General features: G+C 43.8%; 6 protein-coding genes and 1 non-coding gene across 11 annotated transcripts; 2 read left to right on the forward strand and 5 right to left on the reverse strand.

The window, feature by feature from the left end:
* Positions 1-159: 159 nt before the first annotated feature.
* On the reverse strand, positions 160-241 carry trnas-aga. Its single transcript has one exon. It is a non-coding gene; the product is annotated as a tRNA-Ser (tRNA).
* Positions 242-778: 537 nt separating this feature from the next.
* On the reverse strand, positions 779-7,496 carry zgc:113232 (uncharacterized protein LOC541546 homolog). Its single transcript, XM_037274703.1, has 26 exons — positions 7,190-7,496; positions 6,395-6,482; positions 6,241-6,306; positions 5,879-6,042; positions 5,603-5,737; positions 5,485-5,538; positions 5,345-5,398; positions 5,126-5,179; positions 4,993-5,046; positions 4,664-4,717; positions 4,531-4,584; positions 4,284-4,337; positions 4,143-4,196; positions 4,001-4,045; positions 3,730-3,783; positions 3,413-3,466; positions 3,288-3,341; positions 3,132-3,203; positions 3,010-3,045; positions 2,878-2,922; positions 2,769-2,801; positions 2,380-2,526; positions 2,097-2,273; positions 1,928-2,018; positions 1,768-1,845; positions 779-1,663 (listed from the first exon to the last, which is right to left on the reverse strand). The coding sequence occupies exons 1-26, from the start codon at positions 7,208-7,210 to the stop codon at positions 1,455-1,457; spliced, it is 2,001 nt and encodes a 666-aa protein (XP_037130598.1). The 5' UTR covers positions 7,211-7,496; the 3' UTR covers positions 779-1,454.
* Positions 7,497-8,526: 1,030 nt separating this feature from the next.
* On the reverse strand, positions 8,527-10,516 carry snrnp48 (small nuclear ribonucleoprotein 48 (U11/U12)). The gene is made up of 9 exons (XM_037273636.1): positions 10,252-10,516; positions 9,986-10,099; positions 9,859-9,919; positions 9,700-9,780; positions 9,384-9,566; positions 9,146-9,267; positions 8,948-9,072; positions 8,758-8,874; positions 8,527-8,673 (listed from the first exon to the last, which is right to left on the reverse strand). The coding sequence occupies exons 1-9, from the start codon at positions 10,393-10,395 to the stop codon at positions 8,583-8,585; spliced, it is 1,038 nt and encodes a 345-aa protein (XP_037129531.1). The 5' UTR covers positions 10,396-10,516; the 3' UTR covers positions 8,527-8,582.
* A 268-nt stretch (positions 10,517-10,784) lies between these two features.
* Positions 10,785-13,651, forward strand: sri (sorcin). 3 transcript variants are annotated; one of them, XM_037273638.1, is made up of 8 exons: positions 10,785-10,964; positions 11,659-11,712; positions 11,801-11,870; positions 11,981-12,024; positions 12,096-12,243; positions 12,334-12,447; positions 12,537-12,595; positions 12,672-13,651. In XM_037273638.1, exons 1-8 carry the CDS (start codon positions 10,926-10,928, stop codon positions 12,696-12,698), a joined length of 555 nt encoding a protein of 184 aa, XP_037129533.1. In that variant the 5' UTR covers positions 10,785-10,925; the 3' UTR covers positions 12,699-13,651. The 3 variants fall into 3 exon arrangements, with proteins under 3 accessions (XP_037129533.1, XP_037129532.1, XP_037129534.1); XM_037273637.1 differs by having other exon boundaries at positions 10,794-10,964; positions 11,656-11,712; XM_037273639.1 differs by having other exon boundaries at positions 10,795-10,964; positions 11,665-11,712.
* Positions 12,780-16,618, reverse strand: LOC119135768. 3 transcript variants are annotated; one of them, XM_037273633.1, is made up of 11 exons: positions 16,169-16,618; positions 15,701-16,081; positions 15,089-15,442; positions 14,668-15,021; positions 14,427-14,444; positions 14,283-14,349; positions 14,171-14,214; positions 13,958-14,108; positions 13,680-13,793; positions 13,374-13,540; positions 12,780-13,317 (listed from the first exon to the last, which is right to left on the reverse strand). In XM_037273633.1, the coding sequence occupies exons 1-10, from the start codon at positions 16,556-16,558 to the stop codon at positions 13,419-13,421; spliced, it is 1,995 nt and encodes a 664-aa protein (XP_037129528.1). In that variant the 5' UTR covers positions 16,559-16,618; the 3' UTR covers positions 12,780-13,317; positions 13,374-13,418. The 3 variants fall into 3 exon arrangements, with proteins under 3 accessions (XP_037129528.1, XP_037129529.1, XP_037129526.1); XM_037273634.1 differs by having other exon boundaries at positions 12,780-13,289; positions 13,473-13,540; positions 16,169-16,617; XM_037273631.1 differs by having other exon boundaries at positions 13,176-13,540.
* A 246-nt stretch (positions 16,619-16,864) lies between these two features.
* Positions 16,865-19,889, reverse strand: rrnad1 (ribosomal RNA adenine dimethylase domain containing 1). The gene is made up of 8 exons (XM_037273635.1): positions 19,508-19,889; positions 19,329-19,447; positions 19,050-19,266; positions 18,909-18,971; positions 18,700-18,840; positions 17,399-18,024; positions 17,138-17,322; positions 16,865-17,067 (listed from the first exon to the last, which is right to left on the reverse strand). The coding sequence occupies exons 1-8, from the start codon at positions 19,634-19,636 to the stop codon at positions 16,982-16,984; spliced, it is 1,566 nt and encodes a 521-aa protein (XP_037129530.1). The 5' UTR covers positions 19,637-19,889; the 3' UTR covers positions 16,865-16,981.
* A 180-nt stretch (positions 19,890-20,069) lies between these two features.
* isg20l2 (interferon stimulated exonuclease gene 20-like 2) lies at positions 20,070-22,245 on the forward strand. The gene is made up of 4 exons (XM_037273113.1): positions 20,070-20,138; positions 20,547-21,130; positions 21,199-21,399; positions 21,475-22,245. The coding sequence occupies exons 2-4, from the start codon at positions 20,621-20,623 to the stop codon at positions 21,586-21,588; spliced, it is 825 nt and encodes a 274-aa protein (XP_037129008.1). The 5' UTR covers positions 20,070-20,138; positions 20,547-20,620; the 3' UTR covers positions 21,589-22,245.
* Positions 22,246-22,306: the final 61 nt, after the last annotated feature.

Raw genomic sequence — 22,306 nt, forward strand, 5'->3', positions numbered from 1 at the left:
TTGCTGGCATTAGTTTTGAAAGTAATTAGGAAACACGGTGAAACTAGCAAATTACGATGGCTAAAATATCTGATTAAATTAATTAAAAGATTGCTGAGATGCGTTAAAAAATTGAGTGCGTAGGAAGAGGAGTCAAGACGCAATAAAAGAAAAGACATGCGTTGTCGGCAGGATTCGAACCTGCGCGGGGAGACCCCAATGGATTTCTAGTCCATCGCCTTAACCACTCGGCCACGACAACTGCTGACGAGAAGCGTATCATTTATATTTATAAACATGGGACTGCATTTGACCGCAAACGCAATTATTCCACATCATCTTTTTCAGGTCACTTTTATTTAAACGGAGTTGTCGGATAATTAAGTTGATCAATTACTCCATTTCATTTAAATCATCAAAGTCAATAATGGCCACATACGTAAAATCCTGCTAGATTCAAATAATCGATAACTGTCAAATTCTTTCCGATTCTCCAAATGTTCCTTATATTCTCTTTAAGGAAAAAAGGAAGACTATGAAGAACAAGGGAAATTTGGGCTATAATGTCACAACGCTTTTTGGTTTTGTGTGACTCGTCATTTGCACTTTAATGACTTTGAAAAGATTCCTAAGCATAAGGGCGAATTTGCACATTCAATAAATAAAAATGGTCATTTAAATACGATACAACTTCACACATAAGAAAACTAAAACAATTCAAACAAATAGAATGTTTTGAACGTATTTATTTAAAAATGTATTATTTTTCAAACCAACAGATGCCTCTAGGTGCCATCTCAAAACAGTTCACAAAACTCACGGAATTATTCATAAATTTCACATTTAATAGAATAGTTGAACAGTTTTCAAAACACTTTATTCCTTTGATGCGAGCTCACCGTGTTTCCTTGGAATTTGTGTGGGGAAAAAACATGTATGAGGTCCTGTGATAACCAAGAGGAAGCGAAGCAAAGAGGCAAGGATAAAGCAAAACATCAGGCAGTTTAACTGAAACACTTCAGAGCACCGTACATGTACTTGAGATACTTTACATCATATTTACACGTCATCCTTTATTTTTTTACCGTGCATCAAGGAAAGATTCACAGCGCTTCCACTGTTTCCACATTTTATGTTCCAGCCCCAATCTGATGGAAGCACAAAAGTTTGTGCTAAATGCGAAAGGAATTTTGATGGGTTGAGGCTGGAAGATAAAATGAGGATAAAGCGAAGCCTTGTGAATGCTTCCCAATGGCACCCAATGCTCATTTGCATTTTAAACATCAGGAATAAAAAAAATGGGACAATGAAAAATTGAAATACTTTTTACCCAACCTAGAAAATGGATACAAAGCAGTGTTCCGGAGCGGAGTGCCCCTCAGGTCTGTACTTTGCCCACTGATGTTCTCATCAGCTCGAAGCTTAAATAATGCAAAAATGATGATGACGAATAGACTTTCCGATCTTGTTAATCTTTAGTTGAGGAGCTGCGCGGTCGGTCCCTTAACCAGACCCTGCTCTTTGCGCATCACCGGCGCGTGGATGCTGCAGTCTCGAGCCTCGCAGAAACCCGGAACGCCGGCGATTCCCATCATCCCGGTGATACCCATCCGACCCGGGAACCCGCGGGCACCGCGTGGACCTTCCATGCCATTTTTGGCAACGCCAGGCTCACCCGGAAAACCTGAGGTGGTTCCGTGTAGTGTTAGCATGGGTGCTAGTGTCAGCATACAGAAAACGACCAAGGCAATGCTTTTTTTGAAGTCGTTAGAATGAAAACAGTCTCACCAGGGACCCCTTGTGGTCCATCAAGTCCCTGGAAGCCTTTTCCTGGACCACCTCCAATTCCTTTAGGACCCTTTTTGCCTGCTCAGAAAGGCACCTATCAACTTCCACACATGAATTCAAAATCATTTTGAAAATGAGAAAAAAAGTCCTGATAACAGACCTCGTTCTCCCTGTGATCCTTTCTCTCCCTCTAGGCCTCGGTCTCCCTGAGCACCACGGCCTCCCTTAGATCCAGCTTTACCCGCTCTGCCCTACAAGAGACACGGAATACATTAATAAATAAAATAAAAAAATGCAGGAAGAGAACCTGACATAGAAGCCAGTCTTACAGTTTTGCCGGCTGATCCCGGGGGTCCTTTGGTTCCAGGGGGTCCGATGAGCGCACGGTTGTTGATGGGGCAGCCTTGCGTGCACTTGGCCCGAATGGAGGCGGCGTACTGCGAGATCTGAGCTGTAACCACGCCGCGGCACAGCTGCAGCACCTGCTCATCTGACAACCCGGGACCCTAAATGACAACATTTAGTCCCGTTTGCCAACTTGAACTCATTTTCCATCTTTTCCACCTCCTGTGTATAAACATCCTGAAATAGTCCATTTTAAACAGAACTTACAATGGAACCTTGCACGCCTTTGGGTCCGGCTTGGCCTTTGACGCCCGAATCTCCAATGGGGCCGCGGGCTCCTCGGGTCCCCGGGACGCCAGGAGGACCCACGGGGCCGGCATTGCCGAGTCGACCAACTGCACCTTTTGGACCACGCTGAAACAAGGATACGAGTATTTATTATTATTATTAATGATGAATTATTTACATATTCCAACAAAGACAGTCATAGTACATTAAGTAAAAATGTAAAAGCATTTAATTTGGATCATTTTAAAACCTTAGAAAACTACAAAAATTCATGCACATTTTTGAACATGATATTAATCTAAAAACAATGTCTTTGACCTCTGGTTTGTGTTTTGATGACCTTTAAACCCTTGTAACAGGAAACTCACCTCTCCTTTGTCCCCACGGTCACCAAATGACCCCTGAAAGCAGAAACCAAAGTCACTCAAGAAGGATATGTAAATGTGCCAAACATGCTGACAAAAAAACAAAAATGACCTTTTGTCCTTTTTGTCCCTTGATCCCTACCCTACCCTTCGCACCCTGCACGTGGAAGTAAAGGAAAATAATTAAGGAAATCATGACGAGGAAGTCATCACAAATTGCACTTGACCGCACAACTGGTCTTACCGTGTCCCCGTCTGGTCCGGTCTCGCCTTTGGGCCCCTGAAGAGCACAACACACAAGCACACACACACATGCTGATAAGTTGTGTAGAAATTGCGCGGTTGTCGGTGTGTTACAGTACTCACGATGGGTCCCTGGAGACCCGTTGGTCCTGGTTTGCCAGGTATCCCAGCATCTCCTTGCTCACCTGCGGGACCCTGATGGAAAGACCAAGGTTTTTTTTTATTTGAATATATCAGGAGAGATTTACAAAGTGTAAATGAGGTGCACTGCTCACTCACCAGAGAGCCCACTCTGCCTCGAGGTCCTCGAACGCCGGGCTCGCCTTTGCTTCCCTGCAACGGTGGAAACAGCCGCTTCAGCATCACGCTCAACTCAGTGAGCGTGCGGACAGTGGCCGAGTCACCTTAGCCCCGAAGAAACCTGGCTCTCCCATCAGACCCGGGACACCTATGGGACCCTGAGGAGACAAATGTGAGAGGATGTCATAGGGAAGATGATAAATGTATTTTTTTTTTACGAATATCTGTATTTTATAAATTAAATCACCTTACCGGTCATTCATTTAGATCAATAAAAATATTAAAAGAACACATTTGAATTAATTGAAGTGAAAAATGGCTACATAAATGGAAAAACAATTTACAGGACCTTGGGTAATTTAAAATACACGGTGGCTGTATTTTGCCCACCTGAAGTATACAAATTTTTATACCCACTCACATCTTCTCCAGGATCACCATCGCTGCCTGGAATGCCACCAAGACCTTGGGTACCCTGCCAGAGAGGAAAAAAAAAAATGTCAATGCCCATAAAAGCTCATGTCTCCCAAAAAAATGAATTACTGGATTCCGTGGGAAATATTTCAGATTTTTTTAATTAAATAATTTAGATGTCTCTCTCTGTGGAACTGGTTGTGCATAACCATTTTATTTTTGACTTTGACATAATGAAACTAAAGTAAACAATGGGCATACCGATAAACAATGTGTACCTTTGTTCCAGTGGGTCCGCGGCCACCACTCTGGCCAAAATAACCCTGAAGGAAACAAACAAGGAAATATTCAGACAGAAATGCAACGTAACAAAAAATAAACTCAACACGGCAAGTAAAAACATATTGCAAGGTGTCCTACATTGTATCCTCTGTCGCCAATGTCTCCTGGGAACCCGGGCGCTCCAGTCTGACCCTGCAGGATGAGCCCAAAGAGTGAACTCAATACCGACCTCTAGCGGCCAACAGCTCTTACAGCAATTTTTCAATCTTTCTTAATTACCTTGCTTCCATCTTGTCCTTGAACTCCTACTTTGCCCTCTTCACCCACGGAACCCTGGATAGACAAAACACATTTATTCATGACACGCATAAAGTCAGCAGTTTTCATTTTGCTAGCAAGATTTGAACGTAGCTTCACTTCACCTCATATAACAAATAAGTATGTTTTAAACACTCCTCCTTTTACAGAAACAGTATTTCTGCCACACCAGGAAAAAAAAAAAAAAAGGTGAACATCAAATTTGTACCTTGGGACCATTACCTCCCCTTGATCCCGGGGTGCCAGGATCACCACGAGAACCCTAAAAGAAACAAAAGAACACAACTTTAGACTTTGATGTTAAAATCTAATTGATTGAATAATCAATTGGGTTTTCTTACTAAGTTACCAGGCCCTCCAACTCCTCCTCGCGGTCCTTCCATGCCGGCATCACCCTATAAACATGAAGTGTGTAGTATATTTGTGTTGTCTGTGTAACGCTTTTAAGTTCCCATATTGTACAGTATTTAAAACTCAAAATATTGACAAGGGCAGTTCTAAAATATTTGGGGGGGGGGGCGTCAATTTCTCAATTCACAGCAAGGTCTGGTTCATTACGTTCAAAATACAAAAGTGGGATAAAGTTTGTCCAAGTGGACTTGCCGTTATTCCGCTGCAAGTTAAGAAGGTATTTTTTGTATAACCTCAGGGATGTCAAAAAATGTTTTACCTTCAGACCCGACCCGCCACGCTCACCCCGGCCACCTATAAGTCCTGGTTCTCCCTGGTAGAAAAAAATAAAATTAATCCTAAATATATTCTGATTTATTTGGTCATATTTTATTGTCTGGCTCTTTCTTTACCATGCCGCCAATAAAACCTGAACCTCCATCTTCGCCTTCGGGTCCGGGATCACCCTGAAATCAAATGCAAACACAGATACAAACAAACAAATAGTCCAAGTTTTTGCTGTTTTGATCAAAGGGAAGCTATTTATTTTTTAATCACAATATTATTAATTAAGTGGAAGGCAGGTGGATTTTTGATAAAGTACTTTAAAAGAATTCATTTGGTTTCCTCACCACTGGACCAGCATCTCCTCTTCGGCCATGTACTCCTTTTGATCCTTGATAACCCTGAAAACACAACTCACTCGTTTATTTTGCTTCATTTGATTTTTTTTAATTTTGTTAATGTTATGTTAATGATGTTGGAGCGTCACCTCTCTGCCTTGGTGTCCTGGCGCTCCCATTTTACCCTGGTGGCCCCGCAAGCCCTGACAGGAAGTGAGAAGATCAGATAAGCCTTCTGAGACACCAATCTGGACACTTCTCGTCTACCTTGGGTCCAGCAAAGCCGGCAAATCCTGGTTCTCCCGGCTCACAGTCGCACTCGGTGGGACCCTCCTCGCCGAGGCCCGCGTTGCCATCGAACTCCTCTTCTGAGTCGTCTGGTCGTTGGGGCCTGAATGGGACCTGAAATCATGTTTTTTTTTTGGTATATGTCTGAAATTATGGACATTCTGACTGACTCTTATGGATTTTTGCTATTTGTGAGCTGTCAACTGTGGTTACAAATGACTCCCTCGGGTCATGAAATGTTGTGCCTCCCCCTACCTTCCTCCTACCCAGCTTGTCCTCCTTGGCGTAATGCGACTCCGTGGTGGTAACGTAGGGGAAGGCGTCCTCTGTGATCATGGTGACCTGGGTGGGGGCGGGCCCGTAGGGGTCGTAGTCATCCTCCTCTGGATTCTGGTCCTCGTCGTAACCATGGGAAGACTCTGGTGGAGATGACGATGTCTGTTAGTTTGAGGTTCACTCACCAAGTAGACTCTCTGGAGCCCCTTTCTCACAGAGATCCTGCAAAATAGTCGCATCAGAGCCGTAACACAAGACTTTGGCATTCAATCCAGAGAAACATCCTATATTCACCATCTACATTTGCAAAACACATACACCCTAAAAGTCATGTGACCGACCTGGCTGCGGGGGCCTCAAGTGGTCATAGGGGTCCAGGATGGAGCCTTCAAAGGTGTGATCCTCACCTGCACATTTCAGCCACACATAAAATGATTAGTTCATTCATCCGATGCATCCAAAACACGATATCCGTTCAAAGGCATGGGCCCGGACCCGAGTGGTTTCCGGAATAGTCTTCCTGGCAGAGAGCGCAGTTGACGATGCACAGCAGCAGGACGAGCAGCGTCCACGGCGAGGACGCCTGGAAACAAAAAAAACGCGTGTTAGCATGTTAAATGAACATGCTAACTCAAGCGTTGCTTTTCTTGTTCATTCAATACAAAAAAGAGAAAAATTGCATGAATCCTTTTTGACATTGAAGTGCAATGTGGAGCTGACACCGATGACCCCACTGGACCCCAAGGCCAGTCAGGTGACAAAATGAAGCATTCTTTACTTGTTTTCTTTTCCATCTCTACTTTTGAAATTATTTATGATGAAATTTGCCATGTTTACATTTTTTTTTAAACCCGCACATGTTCTCTAACCTCATACTAAAGCCTACTATAGTAGTGATCGCCAATGACAAAATATACAGTGCGATCTAATTTTGATTTAATGTACTTTTGTGTATTTTAATACATGAGCATGTTCCATCTCAACTCGCTATTAATCTGCTCAAAAAATTATGGTTCTCAGATAATTTGATAGTAGACCATACACCAGTCTCAAAAAATAGACAAAAAACTCTACAAATAAATACTAAATTCATTTTGAATTTGAATCATTTTGTCAGGAGTTTATACAACAAAATAAAAAATCATATTTAAAATTTGGTGTCACCTCAAGAAGATTGCCTTAAAAGTACAACAAAAAAGATCCTTTGTGATTTTCATTGCAACCTCAACCTTTGTTTTCTTCTAATCTCAGGTCCGCCGGGCCGCCACCAGGCCGAACCATCACGCTCACCTTGTCACCGAAGGCTCCCATGGTGCTGCACGACCAAAGTCCTCTCAAAACACACCACGCTGCAGTCAGGAAGAAAGCACCAAAACAAAGCAGCTACGATGCCAGCTCGGCTGCTCCTCACTGCATAATTCGCCCGGGACGGTTGCCCTCCTGGATGCTCGTGTCTCTGGCTCTCTGCAGGAGCCCTCAGGTTCCCAGGAGGCTGGCAGGACCCTTGCTGGCGTCTCTCGTCCAATGCGTCTTCTTCTCAACAGGGTGAGAAATACCTGAGGCAGATCCCGGCATCGGCAGAGTAGAAGGAGAAGACACTCGGTAAGTGTGCAGCTTGATGTCATGCAGCAACAAGTATTGACAATAATTACATCACCGGGAATGTTTACATTTGTGTGCGTGTGGGGCTACAGATAAATTAAACTTTTTAACCAAATCCCACAGAAAATGACCATGAAGCTCATTTCAAGACAATGCTGAATCTTGCACCACATCGTTTGCAGCTCTCAACTGCACAATTTATTTTACTTATGAGAGGTGGTTGTTTTATACGTTAATATGACAATAATACGCGAGTTAAATAAAAGAGAAGTGCGACCTTTGAACCTCCCCTGGCGTGACACACCAGTCCAACATTCCGTGGCTTTTTCTGGAGATTCCGTCAGCCAATCAGTAGGTGAGGAAGGCTGAGCCTGGTCCACAATAAACAGAAAAACGAGCAGTATTTCTTATTTCTATTCCTCTATTAAACTTGGTGAACACATGTTTTTAAAAGACATAAAAATACGTTTTAATATGTGATTCTCCCCACACAAATTAGAACCACATTAGCAAACGTAGCATAGTAGCAGCTAACTGTTAAGAAAGAGGCAAAATACGACAACTGAGGACGTCAAGAAATAAACTAATAATAATAGACAATAATAAAAACAGTTTCTTCGGATTTTTGTAACGTAACCAGCAACACAACCATGAAGCGCAATTGAATTGCACAAGCTAGCATAGCTGATAGGCTAGCTTACAGTATGCTAATTGTCGTAAGTTTCTTGCCAACTCTTCATTGTGTTGTTACTCCTGTCATAAAATACTTGAAAAGAAATACAATAAAATTCCATTTCATTGTTGAATGGTAAATACATTTTTCTCAGTTTATGCGCCCACCTGGGTTACAGTTCATCGTATGAGTCATATGCCGCCACCTGACCAATAACCTCTCTTCTGATTGGACGACGCAAAATGACGCTCAAGTGCACTTATTGTAATCGTATATTATTCAATTCCCCAAAAATATTTATACAGATTTATTTGATATTTACAACTGTTTATCATTTTCAAGTATAACACAAAGTTGAAAAAAAGGTGCCATGTTGCTGTTGCACAACTTTATTGACAAGTTATCTGGTCAAGAACTGTCACTCCTTCCTCGCTCATTCCTTTTCTTTTTCTTCTTCTTGCTGCAGTGGTGGTGTCTGTCCTCTGGGGAGCGTGAATCTCTGTCCACATGAAGACAAGTAAGATTAATAAAAGAACAAGTGCAAGTCTGACATGATGCTAATGTCAGGAAAAGACAACTCCACCTCTTCCTTTTCTTCTTCTTGCTTTCTCTCTCGCGACTCCTCTCGTGGCTACGGTGGCGTCTGCTACGTGATCTGCGGGACTCCGAGGATAAAGAACGCCTTTCGTCCGTCCGACGCCTGCCGGACAGAAATAAACACAAAATGAGCAAATGAAGCTTCGCTTTTAGGGTAAAACAAAGGTAAATAGAACCTTTGGGATTTTCCTTCTCTGGCCTCATCCGCCTCTTGTTTTTTCCCCTTGTCCTCCTCTTCATGCTCTTCCTTCCACTGTCTGGCGAGCTCGTCCGAGTGGACCTGGATGACTTCTCTGATAACCTGTGAGACGATACGATTGCTATAGCCTCGTAAAAACAACTTCCAACTTTGCACCTGGGGGGGAGGCTCGAACCTCCGTGTAGGACTTTTTGGTGATGTGGACGTTCTTGGCTCGGTAGGACTGCCGCCGTCTCTTGTAGTCCCGCATCTCCGCCATCAGCTCCAAATGCGTCTTTGGTTCGTTCTGTTCTTCAGCTGACACAAACGCAGATGTTTTATGTTCAGGTGGAATGACTTACGACATATCCAGAGGCGGCAAAAGTAGTCACACTTAAATAATCGACTAAAACACTAACAAAGTATTTACTTACCCTTCTTCAGCTTGGACACCAGATCTACGTAGAGCTCCTCATTGCCTGAGGCGGCGACGGTCTTCTCTTGGTTGAGGACGCCGATCACGTGGTCGTACAGCGCCCGCCGGTCGGCCACAGTGAGGTCGCAAACGGCTCGCTTGTGATTTTGCGGCACGTCCACGGGCTGGTAGGAGTAATGACCTGATACACCGCAAAAGATCAATCAAGCTCACTCCAACCGTTTCCGGGCACCAAAGCAATATTTCACTTCAGCCTTCCAAGAGTCAAAATGCGCTTTCAAAAGGTTCCGTTTTCAAAAGAACCAGGTCGGTACCTTGCCAGAACACACCCTCCATCTTCATGAGTGGAGCAGCAGCTCTGGCTTGTAGGATCACCTGGTTCTGAAGGACTTTGTCTGCGCAAAAGAAAACAGCAGCTCATATTACAATGCTAACATCGCTAACACATTCTCCTCGAGGAAGTCGTCACTCACCCATGGAATAGCTGCGGACGCTGGTGTTGACGTAAGATGAGGAAGTGTCGCACATTTCGGCCTGCAAGACGGCAAATGTTATTTTCACACACACAACCACAAGTGAAAGATAGTAAAATGGTGTCACCTGCTCGTCAGAAGAGTAGCCCATCTTTCTGAGGTAACATGAAGCTTTGTGCCTCTCCATGCTGCGAACAGGGACGCGATGGCCGGGATCGTAGGGGCACAGCTCCATTGGTTCCTGGATTAAAAGAATCACATCACATGAGAAAACAATAGTTTAAGATTTTATTGTTAACTGTCACTTGTAAATTAATTTGACATTTGGAAGAATAAAATATCTTGAGATTTGTTGTTGTTTTAGCTGATAATTTTAAGTTCTATTGTGGTTACCTTATCCGGGTCGTTGTCCGGTGACCAGCCCAGTGCATCGTACAGGTCTTGTATCTGTTTCTGGCAATGTTCCGTAAACTCCAACAACTCCTGCAGGTGTTCCATTCGCTCCTGCAGGGTTGTGGTTTTCAAAACGTCCGACATTTTGGTGGCTATAGGTCTAAAGAGAGAGAAATTCAATTAGAAATCACCGCGGTTTGGGTCATGTTGATACAAATTTCGCCATGTTTCTCAGGGATGACGTCAGAGTTTCTTCTTTGTGTGTGTTACGATTACACGCGGTTATTCAGCACGCCACCTACAGGACTGTTGGCAGATTACAGGTCAGATGGTCTGTCTGAGCCAATCAGAATGCTACATGATGGATGAACTATTTTGTAATAAATGAAGTATATTTTTTAGCTTTCTATACAACTTTAACCTGCAAAACTGTTTTATGTTATGTCAGAGTTGTTACATTTCGCCGACATTTTCAACTGAATATAAATATAAAATAAATAAAAAGACGGTAGCTTGTGATTGGTGGGCTCTTGTGAACTAGCGTAACCGGAAAATAGAGAAAATTACAACAATCTGGTGGGAGGGGCAGAGATTAACCTGACTAGTAACTACTACTCTATTAGTACTTTTCGGATCAACGTCCACATTTGAAATCGTTTTCGACGAGGTTGAAAATGGCTTATGCGGGATACGGAGCCGCTCCGGGAGGAATGGTAAGGGCGAGGATTCGAGGAAGTTTCGCCGAGAAAAGTGCTTCGGTTTCCGTGCTGTGCAAGTCTTGTGTCAGAGGGGCGCGGAAGCAGAAATGGAGCGAGATTCAATAGATTGGGCTCAAAAAACGAACTGTGATTGCACTTAATCGATATCTTACCCGAAATGAATCACCTAAATGGCTAGAAATGTGCACAAGTCAAGCTTGCCGCTACAAACGTATTCGACTAATGCTTTAAAATTGTATATTAAGCTCGTTCTGCAACCACTTACACTAGTTTTAGATTATGTAATCAATGGTTATTGATTATAGATTTGCTTGCAGCAATGCGTTAAATGAATCAAGGATATTTGATCTATTTTTTTCCTCGACACACCCAATGTACCGTACATGTACTGTAATGGAGAAAAGGTCAGAAGGTCTGTTTTTTAATTTCACGTATTTATCTTTATGTAATTAACCTTAAATGTTTGTTTTTTTTCAGTTGGCTTTTTATGTATTAGATACACTGTTAAGAATAATGCCCAAAATTTTAAGATGTAATACAAACACAAAACAGCTAAGGTAAATATTTAGTGTGTTTTTTTTATTTGTTTAACCTTAAAAATTTGTTTTTCTCTGCATTTTAACAGCACTTTGACAACATTCATATCATGTAAAGTCTTTCAAATAAATGTTTTGCAACTCCGCAGCAGCAGCAGCAGCAGCAGGATCCTCTTTATGGATACTTTGCGGCTGTCGCTGGGCAAGTGAGTAAATTGAATTCAAATTAAACATGAGAGGATATGAGTCAAATGGATCATAATCATTTTTTCTTTCTTTGTTGTGGTTTGACAGGACGGCCAGATCTCCGCAGATGAGCTGCAACGATGCCTCACTCAGTCCGGCATCTCTGGCACTTATCAACGTAAGAAATAATAATAATAAAAAAATTGTTTGGTATAGTGGTTTGAATCACGCCCTACAGAAAATGAAGAGCTAAATTATGAAATGTTTCTTTTGTTTTGTTTAACCCAGCCTTCAACATGGATACCTGCAGACTGATGATCAACATGCTGGATGTATCCTTATTGACGTGAAACACTTAAACTGAAAAAAAGCTGCGGCGAGATCCTTGACTGGCGCGTCTCAGCGAGACATGTCGGGCACCATGGGCTTTAACGAGTTCAAAGACCTGTGGCAGGCGCTCAACGCCTGGAAGAACAATTTCATGTCTTTTGACCACGACCGCAGTGGCACGGTGGAAGGTCAGGAGATGCAGCAGGCCATCCATTCGCTGGGTATGTGATACACTGACAATGGGAGTGGCTGCAATGCCTTTTGTGGCCAGCAGGGGATTTGGTAAAGGTATATCGCTTGCTATGTCGCAGGTTACAATCTGAGCCCCAACGCTAGGAACATGATAATGAAGCGCTACGGCATCAATGGAAGAATCACCTTTGACGATTTTGTGAGCTGTTGCGTTCGACTCCGAGGCTTGACCGGTGAGAACGTGAAAATACTCGGATTGCATTTGAATCCTTTGGATAGAAAATTGGTCTTATTACCCGTGATTGTGCACGTTTATTTTCAGATCACTTCAGACGCCGTGACACAAGTCATAATGGCTCCGCCAACTTCCAATATGATGATGTAAGTGCGCAAATACAGCCAATAAGTTTTTTTTTTCTCCTCCCGAACAATAATGGCCACCTTTCTCTCTGTCCAGTTTATCCAGGTGACCATGAGCATGTGAGAAAGGACTCGGGGAAGGGACACCTTTTTATTTTTTTACACATAGACTCATTTTTTTATTCATGATTTTTTTTTTTTTTTTAAACAATGGAACCTTGAAAGTCCAACAATATTCTATAATTTGGCTAACAAAGAAAAATGTGGGCAAAAATTCTACAAGATGGTTCAATTAATTTACTACAATTTGTTCCCACCCTTTACAAACTTTATTACATTCCCAGAATTACATCTTAACACCAGCAGCCTTCACTATGTGCACACACTGCACATTTTATAACTACAATTAAGGCATTGTTTATCACAAATTTCCCTCATCTTGTCGTTACTTGGGTGTGCTATGGCGCCCTCTTGTGGCATCAAAGGGCATTTCAACACCTTAGGGATTTCCAATTATGAAGATTTGACTTAAAAGGTTCCACTGTGCAATTAATTTGTGTAACGTACCACCATTTTGAATATACTGCACACTATTAATGTATTTACACTTATTATCAGCCGTCACACTCCTTTAGTTATTAAATTGTAATAAAAAAAAGGTGCTACTAAACTTGGCGGTTCAAGATGATCCTCAGACAACCGCAGACTTCATGAACTGGAAGAATAAAAATATAGTGATATAAAATCAATCAAATATGGAATATTAGAAGTGATTGTGTCAGATTAAAAAGATTTTTATTTTTTTTTTTTTAGAAGTGAACTATAAAAGTGAGCACTGGGAATATTAGATGACTTTGGCTTGTGTACGGAATGAAGTGTCCAGTGACAGTAAACACACCTGTTTGAAAGAGAAGCTGGCCACTTGGCAGTCACACGGCAAATTGAGAATGTGACTTTGGAAACGATCTGTTGGAATATTAATAACGTAGAAAATAAATAGTAGTGAAGCTAATCAAACAGCATTTAAATGTTATTAATGGTTCTTATGTTTCTGCACTTGAGCATTAAAAGACAAATGTTAAAAAGTTTGTGTTGAATTTGTTACCTTTAAGGATTTGCATCCGTGTGAGCAAAGCAATGAAGTCATCATAGTCGAGCTTCCCTTGGCTGCTGTACTCCAACCACAGCGTCTTTAAGCTGTCCCTGTCCAACCCGAAGTCTGCGAGAAAGATGGAAACAGAAGGAAGAAAATTGGCGTCCCTCAGGGCTCAATCCTGCACCCCTTGCAATTTGTTCATAAATATTTACAATTAAGATGCATGTATTTTTAAATATATGAGCAACATGATAATCAACTGATTCATACTGTAGAAAAATCATTACCCCGTGCAGTTAGGGCATCATTCATGTTGGCGTGAGTAAAAGATGGCGGCTGTCTTCTTTCGTAGCGGTCCAAGTACTCTCGTCTGGCGGCCGCCACATAGTGGTCTAGCTTGAAGAACTCCACCACGTCCAGGTACCCAGATTTGTCTGCCTGAGAATCTCAGCTCAGGAAAGTCAACCACATTAACACAAACACACACCAGTGAAGGATACGTCTGCGAGTGTCAGCAGCAAGCGCGCAGTCCTGACGCTCAGCGCTATTTGGGGGGAAAATAAACCCCATCATGAGTGTTAGACAACCTTCAAGTACAAAATGTGAACTGACATTTTCCGCCGATGGAATGGCCTGCAACCTGCAGCCTGGCCGCCACGTCCTCTGCATTCAACATCGTCTGTGATCACAAGAAATTCAAAACGAGTGTCCTAATCATTTTTATGTTTAACCTGTGAGTGACGTGTTTGTGTTTACCTCTGACTTCTCGTCATCCTGCAAAAGACAGAAGACAATTATGAATCATATCATCAATATTACGGATATCAAATTCAACTTTGGATGATTAATGATCAATATTATTCGCTGAAATTAGACCGGAGAGTAACACAACACTTAACTATTGCAATATGGCTAACGTTTCGTTAGCCTAGCTACGGCGTTTCTTGCTATGCGTTAGCATGAACTCATGCGTTTTGACACGACAACATATACATACGGTGACGCAGGCATCCTGTGGGAAGACTTCACAACGCAGCTCCTGAGGCCAGGAGATGCCGTAGCGGACCAAGCGCGCTTCGCAGCTGTCACGGGCCTTCTGGCAGAAGCTCCGGCACGGGCGGCGGACCTGACCGAAGGAACACCGCGGAGCGTAGGCGGCGCACAGGAAGGGGCGGATGTCGGCCGAGCAGCTGGTCTGCGCGATGGAGTGGAAGAAGGACATCTTGGACGCGGCGTCGCGCTGGGTGGCGTGACCCAGCTGGTTAGGCGTCATGGTCTGGTTGTAGGACAGGCCTTGGCACATGGGGATGGTGAGGGGCTCGCAGAAGCCGCCGCCCTCGCTCACGCCAAACTGAAAAGTACATCCAAAATACATCATTGAGAAGATAGCTGCTTATTCGCTAACTTCGATGACGTACATGCTGGCATGACGCCGTGGTGAAAGTGTCGCAATTGAGCGACTCAGGCCAGAAGAAGCCAAACTCCCTGAGCAGTGGCTCGCAACTGGAGCGGACCAGTTCGCACATGGTCCTGCAGGGCAAGCGGGCTTTTCCCGCCAAGCACTCGGGGGTCAGGACGGAACACAGGAAGGTCTTGAGGTGTGGCGAGCAGGCCAGGCTGACCAGGTTGGAGTAAGCCTTGACCTGTATGCCGACGTCTTTTTGCGTCGTGTGGCCGAGGATGTTGGGCATGACCGTTTGTGTGTACGGGAGATCTTTGCAAAGGGGCTCCGTGATGCTCTCGCAAGTTCCTAATGTCTCAGACTCGGGAGCCTGCGTGGAGACAATGGGTTTATTAGGAACATGTCTACGTTTGCGAGTATTGTTGCATGCTCTGTTTGCGGCGTGTCGCGTTAAGCTAGCAGGCTTGTTTGAAACCATAACTAGCTTAATGCTAGCATAAATGTGAAACACCATCGACGAGCAAATGGAAATTAGCATCGATGTGAAATCTTTCGCTACTTCAACACACAACAAGTAGCGATATTTACAAACAGAGCATACAACAATTCTATGAATTCTTCTCCTTACCTGATCACAGGAATACGTGGAAAAATTCTCACAATTCAGACTTGCCGGCCATTGGAAGCCAAACGAGTTCATCAGAGGCTCACATCCGGCGCGAGCCTGCTCGCACTGAGTTTTGCACGGAGCTAGACGATTTCCCGCCTTGCACTCTGGAACGTAGACGGAGCACAGGAAGGGCTTGAGCTGTGGCGAGCACTGTATCCTTACCAGTGGGGCGAACTGGTACATCTCCAGGCCCGCTTCCTCCTGGGTGGCATGGCTTAAAATATTTGGCATGATGGTCTGGCTGTACTTGAGGTCTTTGCATAGAGGAATGGTGACGGTCTGACATGCTGTCGCCGAATCAGTCGAGAGAGAGGTTGACAACTGCGGTTGTTGTTGAGCCTGAAAGCACGCAAACATTATTTGGTGGAAATACGTCATGCCCTAAATTGAACAGGAAGTCGGCCATTTTGATAATTGACGACTGACTTGCACGCAGTTGTATTCGGGCAAAGCGTCGCACTGAAGACTGCTGGGCCAGGTCAGGCGTTTGGCTTTGAGGGCGGCGTCACACTCTCGCTTCACCTTGTGACACACGGCCTTACACGGTTTCACGCGGGCGTCGTCTTCCGAGCATTCCGGGAAGGCCACGCGGCACAAGAGCGTGGCTATGTCGGGCGAGCAGGCCGTCTCCACCATTTGACGAAGCTGCTGCACGTTGAAGCCCTGAACTCCGGCTGGGTAGCGGCTGGTCGCGTAACCCACGTTCCGGCAGAAGGAGGCGGTCAGGGGTCGGCAGCTGGGACGTTCGTTCTTGGCGCCGAACGTCCGGTGAAGGGTCGGCAGAAGAACCAACGCCGCCAGGAAGAAACGCAACATGGTTCGTGGTCTTTGAGGGCCCGGCTTGGGAATGCAAAGTCTACTCAAATGCTGTTGGTGGACTTCAACCTGTTTGCAACATCTGCTTAGCATCATGTGCGTGTGTTTGTATTGGGGGGGTCAGGGGGGTCCAATAAACTCAAAACAACACATTACTATACACACAACTTGCAAAATAGTGAAGCGTTTTGAGTTTGTGTGAATAACATCTGATGATCTGCCTAGCAACAGTTTGACCATGCAAAAACAAAACAGCCAATATTGACGTTTATAAAAAATCACAGACATGTCTGTGTGATTTAATTGAATTGATTGCGTTTAAAAAAAAAAAAATCTGAGTTTTATGTTATTTAAAAACCTCCAAAAAGCGAGGCGGAAATCCTCTTAGCTTGAAGTCTACATACTGTACAACCCTTTGAAGAATTATTCCGGAATCTTCCGAGCCACCAGCACAAAATTCCTCGGAGAAAAGTTTGGGTCGAAAAGAGGAATCAGCTGACTGCGCACCCCTGCGCAGACGATACGATGAGTCGGAACGTAAATATCCGCAGACCCGTTTAGGCGGCGCTGGCGGCTCACCGTTCTCCTGCAGGTAGATGATGCGGTCCAGCAGCACCAGCGTCTCCACTACGGGAGCCAGCAGCAGCGCCAAGCTGAAGACCACCACCACCCGGCCCTGCTGTGCCAGCATCGCCTCCAAGCGGTCCTCATCCAAAGGCAGGGATGGGGGCAGACCCACCCGGGCCAGACCCAAGCGGGCATACCTAAAGTGGTGGAAAACATCAGGGGATTTTTACCTTACGTTTTTGATGAAGTATGCAAAAAATGGAGTTGACGTACTCATTGAAAGTCAACAAATGGGCTTTCTTCACCGTCTGTATTCCCGCCCTGCGCAGATCCGGCCTGCTGTCTGTGATGAAGACCTCCAACGCGGCGCGGTAGCAATGCGTCCTCAACAGCGGGCTCTCCTCGCGCAGCCTCTCCACGTAGTCTTCCATGGCGTGACAAGCCGCCTCCCGCGCCTTGTAGGGCAACTGGTGTCCCGCCAGCCCCCGTACGTGCGCGCTCATCGGGTAGCCAAAGTCACAGGGCTCGGGGTTTGGCGGTGACAGTCCGAGGACGCCCGGAGGGAAGGGCTGCTCTTTGGTGGTGAGCTTCATGTAGCAGCATGCCACGGAGGTGATGGCGCGTACGTGAGGACATTTGACAAAATGGCGGAGGAGAGTGGGGCTGAGGTCCCCGCACGCGTGCAGACCAGTGAGGACCAGGTTTTCCCAGACGTCCCCCTCGCGGACTGCCGCCTCAGGGCACCGGAGTCTCTTGTTATGGGGGGAAAATGGACCTTCGCCAACAGCGTGGCCTGTGCCCAGCTGCTGCATGAAGGACTCCCAGGAGGCCTTGGGGTCCACCCAACCCGTCACGTGGCGAGGACACGACTCCGATGATGGCGGATCAGAGGAACACTTCTGATTAGAACAAAGGAAGGACAGCAGCATTTAAGATGTCAGTTATGTTATTTGATGAAAAGTCTCAATTCTAATTAATCATGTGTTGTATGGTAGAATTAAAAAAAATAATATTTTTTTTTAATTTAATTTTAAAAAGATTTACCGTATTTTCCGGACTATAAGGCGCACCTAAAAACCTCAAATTTTCTCAAAAGCCGACAGTGCGCCTTATAGTCCGTTGCGCCTTATATATCGACCAAATAGAGAATGATGGATGGATGGAACTTTACCTTTTTAAGTTTACTGATCTATCGGACTGTTTTGTTTTGTACTTATTAAAGTAAGCTTTACATGTTTATTTTGTGTGTTGTGTGATATTAACATTATTGATATATTGTTATTGTTTTCACCATTTCAAGTTATTATATTGTGATTGCATTAATGGTGCGCCTTATAGTCCGGTGCGCCTTATATATGGACAAAGTTTTAAAATGGGCCATTCATTGAAGGTGCGCCTTATAGTCCGGTGCGCCTTATAGTCCGAAAAATACGGTAATTTAAAAAATGAATATATTTTTTAAAATTAAATCAGAACAATTATTATAATAGTTTTAATTTATATTTAATTTTAAAAAATGTCCAATAAAATTAGCAGCATATAATACTGTCAATTTCAAATTTATTTGAAATCACCTGTTTTTTCCGCCTCTCCTTGTCCAAGGCGCACAGTAGCTGTTCATCAAACTTGGTTGCCATGGCAACCAGCGCAGGGTCAGCCTCGATGGCCGTTACTGACAAGCCAAGCCCGAATGACAGAAAGCGAGTCAGGTGACCCTGTAGCCAGAGAGATGTTGATTATAATGGCAGAATTTGTTGTATACATTTTATTGACATCATACTACCTGTCCAGAACCAACATCTACAACGCGGTTGCACTCCGTCCACTCACAAAGTTCCTTAACCAACTGAAATAAATTAAAATAATACAAATGTATTATTATTATTATTTTTTTTAAACACGTTCAACAAATATTCTTGAGTACCATGCCCAGCTCATGGATCTCATGTTGCTTCTTTGGCTTGACGTGCTTGCGGAAGGCATGTGCCAGCAGCGAGCTCTGGTTCAGGTTCTCCTGAAACTCTTTGGGTTTGGCTGGACCGTCAGTGCAGCTTGGTGACCGCCGGGAACTTCTGGGAAAGGCGAGGGAGTGAGCGCTGGCACGGAAAGCCAAGAGGGACAGCGGCCACACGTGTGGATACCTGAAGAAGGCATGTATTCATAAATATGGATTCTGTTATATGCACAGTATGTGTGAGTGTACCTCCTGTGTCCATGTCCAGCATCCAGCAGCAGCTCTGCTATCTGAGGATAGGTCAGATGTTGCAGAACAGACTGCCAGCTGATTGGCAACTTGTGCCACAAATCTTCAGTGAAGAACTCCTTCAATAAAAAAGCCAATTTGAGAGGAATACTTCATATATTCAAATAAATGTTACTTACAATGATGTATGACTCTGACAGGTATCTGTACTGTGATAAAAAGCAAATGATTCTTTTGGCCAGCTCTTTCTGCTCCTCCGCAGAAAGACTAAGATTTGAAGTTTCCCACATTTTGTCTTCTTGCTTCATTTCACATGCAATTACGAAGCTAGCGCGATGCTAACTACACAAGAGCCATTCTCGGAGCTAAACCGTGAGTTAAAAAGCTTAGTACATTAACCCACGAGTTCCCTATGTTATTCGCATACATCTCTGGAATATTATAACTCAGTTTAAGCAGTCATTGTAATGATAATTACGCGGAGTTGGTATGATTTTAGTGGTAGTCGGCAAGCTAACTTTGCAAAACAATGGTGCGTTCACTGTCTTTCGATAAATTTAAGATGCTTAGCATTTGAAAGCAAAGCAAAGGGAGACTCAAATCCAGTACAAACAGAACACAAATTACGACTCTAGATTTCCACTATGTTATTACAATGTATTAAAATAACATAATTGTGTGCGTCCAACGCATACTTATATTTATACTAAGTTATCGAAGATACGAAGTTCTTTTCCACCTGAACGCACCTTAACCTGGAAGTAGATGTTTGTTGTTTGTTCAAAACACCGGGTCCGCAATGTGCTACGGGTCTGTTTTGTCTTCTTTCTTTAATCGTTTAAAGTAACACAGTCGAAGTTTTATTTATGTTAAAACATGTTAAGATGTCGTCCGTTGTATGTTTGTGTCACATGCAACCATTGATCATCCGTAATTGTGGGTAGTAGTACGACTGTTAGCATTAGCTAGCATAGGCATACTGCTAGTTGACGTCAGAACCTCAAGTTAATAAATAAAGGCCTTCTTAACAGTAGTTGTAAAGGATAATCATTCGGTGGTTTTCCAATATAAAAGTAGAAAAATTATAAGAAACGCCTCTATTCACTTCATCATAGTTCCTTTGATAAAGTTTGAATATTGAGACGTTCAATGTATTGTTAAGGGGAAATTTGCATACGCAATGTGAAATGTATTTCTCTTCTCTCATTTTTGTCACAGCTCATATCCTCTAAACTGCTGTCTGTCGGAGTGGAAGTGATCTGACCAAATAGCTACGAAGAGGTCACACCAAAATGTGTGCCTGTGTGGGAACATCAGGAACTAAGACGACAAGCAAGATGCGTGTGAACAACATCCAACAACACAACAAAAAGAAACAAAATCACAAAAGAAAGCTCACACAGACAACAGAGCAAAGCATCACGTCACCTCAGCGTCCCTCCTGTCATTCCACCACACCAAACCAGGTTTTAACTCATGCAGGGAGCTCCAACAAGCCTTCATCTCCCTCACACCAGCAGCTTATTTTGAACGTGATCAACACCAAAACATCAAAACAACACTCGAAACCAATCCCGGTCGCCAGCAAATTCCTCGCCATGGACTGTGAGATGGTGGGCACGGGTCACAAGGGAAGCGTTAGCCACCTGGGACGTTGCAGCATCGTATCCTACGAGGGTGACGTGGTGTATGACAAGTTCATTAACCCCTCGGTACCTGTCACCGACTACCGCACGCGATGGAGCGGCATCCGGGCCCGGGACCTCAGGAAAGCCACGCCCTTTTACCAAGCAAGAAAGGAGGTGAGGGAAACTCTACTTCCTTCGTCATTGAAGGATAACTTGATTTTTTTTTTAATAATCTTTGACAGATCCTGAAGCTGCTGGCGGGAAAGGTAGTGATCGGCCACGCCGTCCACAACGACTTCCGCGTCCTGCAGTACTCGCACCCGCCCTCCTTGACCCGGGACACATCACGCATCCCGCTTCTCAACAAGCGGGCCGGGTTTGAGGAAAAGGGCTGCGCTTCACTCAAGAGACTCACCAAGGCCATCTTTCATCGCGACATCCAGGTTGGAATTTCACAAAAGGAATGAAGCGATAATAATTGATGAACTGATCAGATCGACCGATCTTTGCGCCTTCAGACAGGACGCGGCGGCCACTCGTCGGTAGAAGACGCCCGAGCCACCATGGATCTCTACAAGCTGGTGGAGGACGAGTGGGAGAAGAAGTTGGCATCGGGTAGTGGTAGTAGCTGATTGGCTCATTCCATAGGCTCCACCCACTTCCTGCCGTTGACTCCAGTTTGGCTGAAGGTGATCAATAAGTACAGTATAACTTAGTGTATACTCACTAGGAAAAAAAAAAGTACAGATAAATGTGTGACTGAGCACCTATCGATGCCTCTTTTAGATCACACTGAAATCTATTTTATTCCTATGTCGGGAAAAAAAAAGTTGAAATTTTTTTTAATACTTTTTGATTAATGTTTCTCCACTATTGCAAGTGTTTGTAAGGTAAAAATATCGACCAGGATGAGTTCATTTAATAATTCAATAATTGTCATTCATAATGACAATTGTTGTAAAAAAAAATACTCAAAAAAATAAATAGAAAAAAAAAAGTGTTTTCTTCTTTGAATGTCCTTACTCAACGTTTTTACAAATTCTTTCTTGAGTGATTTCCTCCATTAAAGCAGATTAAGCGCTCGCCTGCTGCGTTTAGTGGAATGACTTGATTTAAATATAATATGGATTCATGCTGGGTTAACTTATTGAGAGCTTGAATAATTGCCCCATACAGTGCAGCTAGCGGCTAATTCGCTTTTTATTAGCCTTGCACAGGAATTTGTTCATGTTGCAAATTTTTCGCCGTGCAACTCACCACTCGGACTGATTAAAAGTCACTTTTCAATACCTGCACTTGTCCTAATATTTTTGTTCAAACTCAACATTTTCTTTCATTTTACTACGTACT

Source organism: Syngnathus acus, chromosome 16 (genome assembly GCF_901709675.1).
Source record: "Syngnathus acus chromosome 16, fSynAcu1.2, whole genome shotgun sequence".
In the NCBI taxonomy this organism is placed as follows: Eukaryota; Metazoa; Chordata; class Actinopteri; order Syngnathiformes; family Syngnathidae; genus Syngnathus; species Syngnathus acus.

Bases quoted from the DNA above. Each gene is read 5' to 3' on its own strand.
- zgc:113232 (XM_037274703.1), bottom strand. From the start codon at position 7,210: ATGGGAGCCTTCGGTGACAAG. The intron at 6,043-6,240 runs GTCGGTCACATG...CATCTCCACCAG, and splicing joins CTTGAGGCCCCCGCAGCCAG to AGTCTTCCCATGGTTACGAC. The intron at 2,527-2,768 runs GTGAGTTTCCTG...TCCTTGTTTCAG, and splicing joins ACCGTGGGGACAAAGGAGAG to CGTGGTCCAAAAGGTGCAGT.
- rrnad1 (XM_037273635.1), bottom strand. From the start codon at position 19,636: ATGAAGCAAGAAGACAAAATGTGGGAAACTTCAAATCTTAGTCTTTCT. The intron at 18,025-18,699 runs GTGATTTCAAAT...TGTTCTAATCAG, and splicing joins AGGAGAGGCGGAAAAAACAG to AAGTGTTCCTCTGATCCGCC. The intron at 17,068-17,137 runs GTGAGCCGCCAG...TCGTCTGCGCAG, and splicing joins CATCTACCTGCAGGAGAACG to GGGTGCGCAGTCAGCTGATT.
- LOC119135768 (XM_037273633.1), bottom strand. From the start codon at position 16,558: ATGTTGCGTTTCTTCCTGGCGGCGTTGGTTCTTCTGCCGACCCTTCAC. The intron at 15,022-15,088 runs GTACGTCATCGA...TGTACTTTTCAG, and splicing joins CCACGGCGTCATGCCAGCAT to TTTGGCGTGAGCGAGGGCGG. The intron at 13,541-13,679 runs GTAACAAATTCA...ATATTCCAACAG, and splicing joins ACGGATGCAAATCCTTAAAG to ATCGTTTCCAAAGTCACATT.
- sri (XM_037273637.1), top strand. From the start codon at position 10,926: ATGGCTTATGCGGGATACGGAGCCGCTCCGGGAGGAATG. The intron at 11,871-11,980 runs GTAAGAAATAAT...TGTTTAACCCAG, and splicing joins CATCTCTGGCACTTATCAAC to CCTTCAACATGGATACCTGC. The intron at 12,448-12,536 runs GTGAGAACGTGA...GTTTATTTTCAG, and splicing joins TCGACTCCGAGGCTTGACCG to ATCACTTCAGACGCCGTGAC.
- snrnp48 (XM_037273636.1), bottom strand. From the start codon at position 10,395: ATGTCGGACGTTTTGAAAACCACAACCCTGCAGGAGCGAATGGAACAC. The intron at 9,920-9,985 runs GTGACACCATTT...GCCGTCTTGCAG, and splicing joins GCTACTCTTCTGACGAGCAG to GCCGAAATGTGCGACACTTC. The intron at 9,268-9,383 runs GTAAGTAAATAC...CGTTTGTGTCAG, and splicing joins GGTGTCCAAGCTGAAGAAGG to CTGAAGAACAGAACGAACCA.
- isg20l2 (XM_037273113.1), top strand. From the start codon at position 20,621: ATGTGTGCCTGTGTGGGAACATCAGGAACTAAGACGACAAGCAAGATG. The intron at 21,131-21,198 runs GTGAGGGAAACT...AATCTTTGACAG, and splicing joins TTTACCAAGCAAGAAAGGAG to ATCCTGAAGCTGCTGGCGGG. The intron at 21,400-21,474 runs GTTGGAATTTCA...TTGCGCCTTCAG, and splicing joins TCTTTCATCGCGACATCCAG to ACAGGACGCGGCGGCCACTC.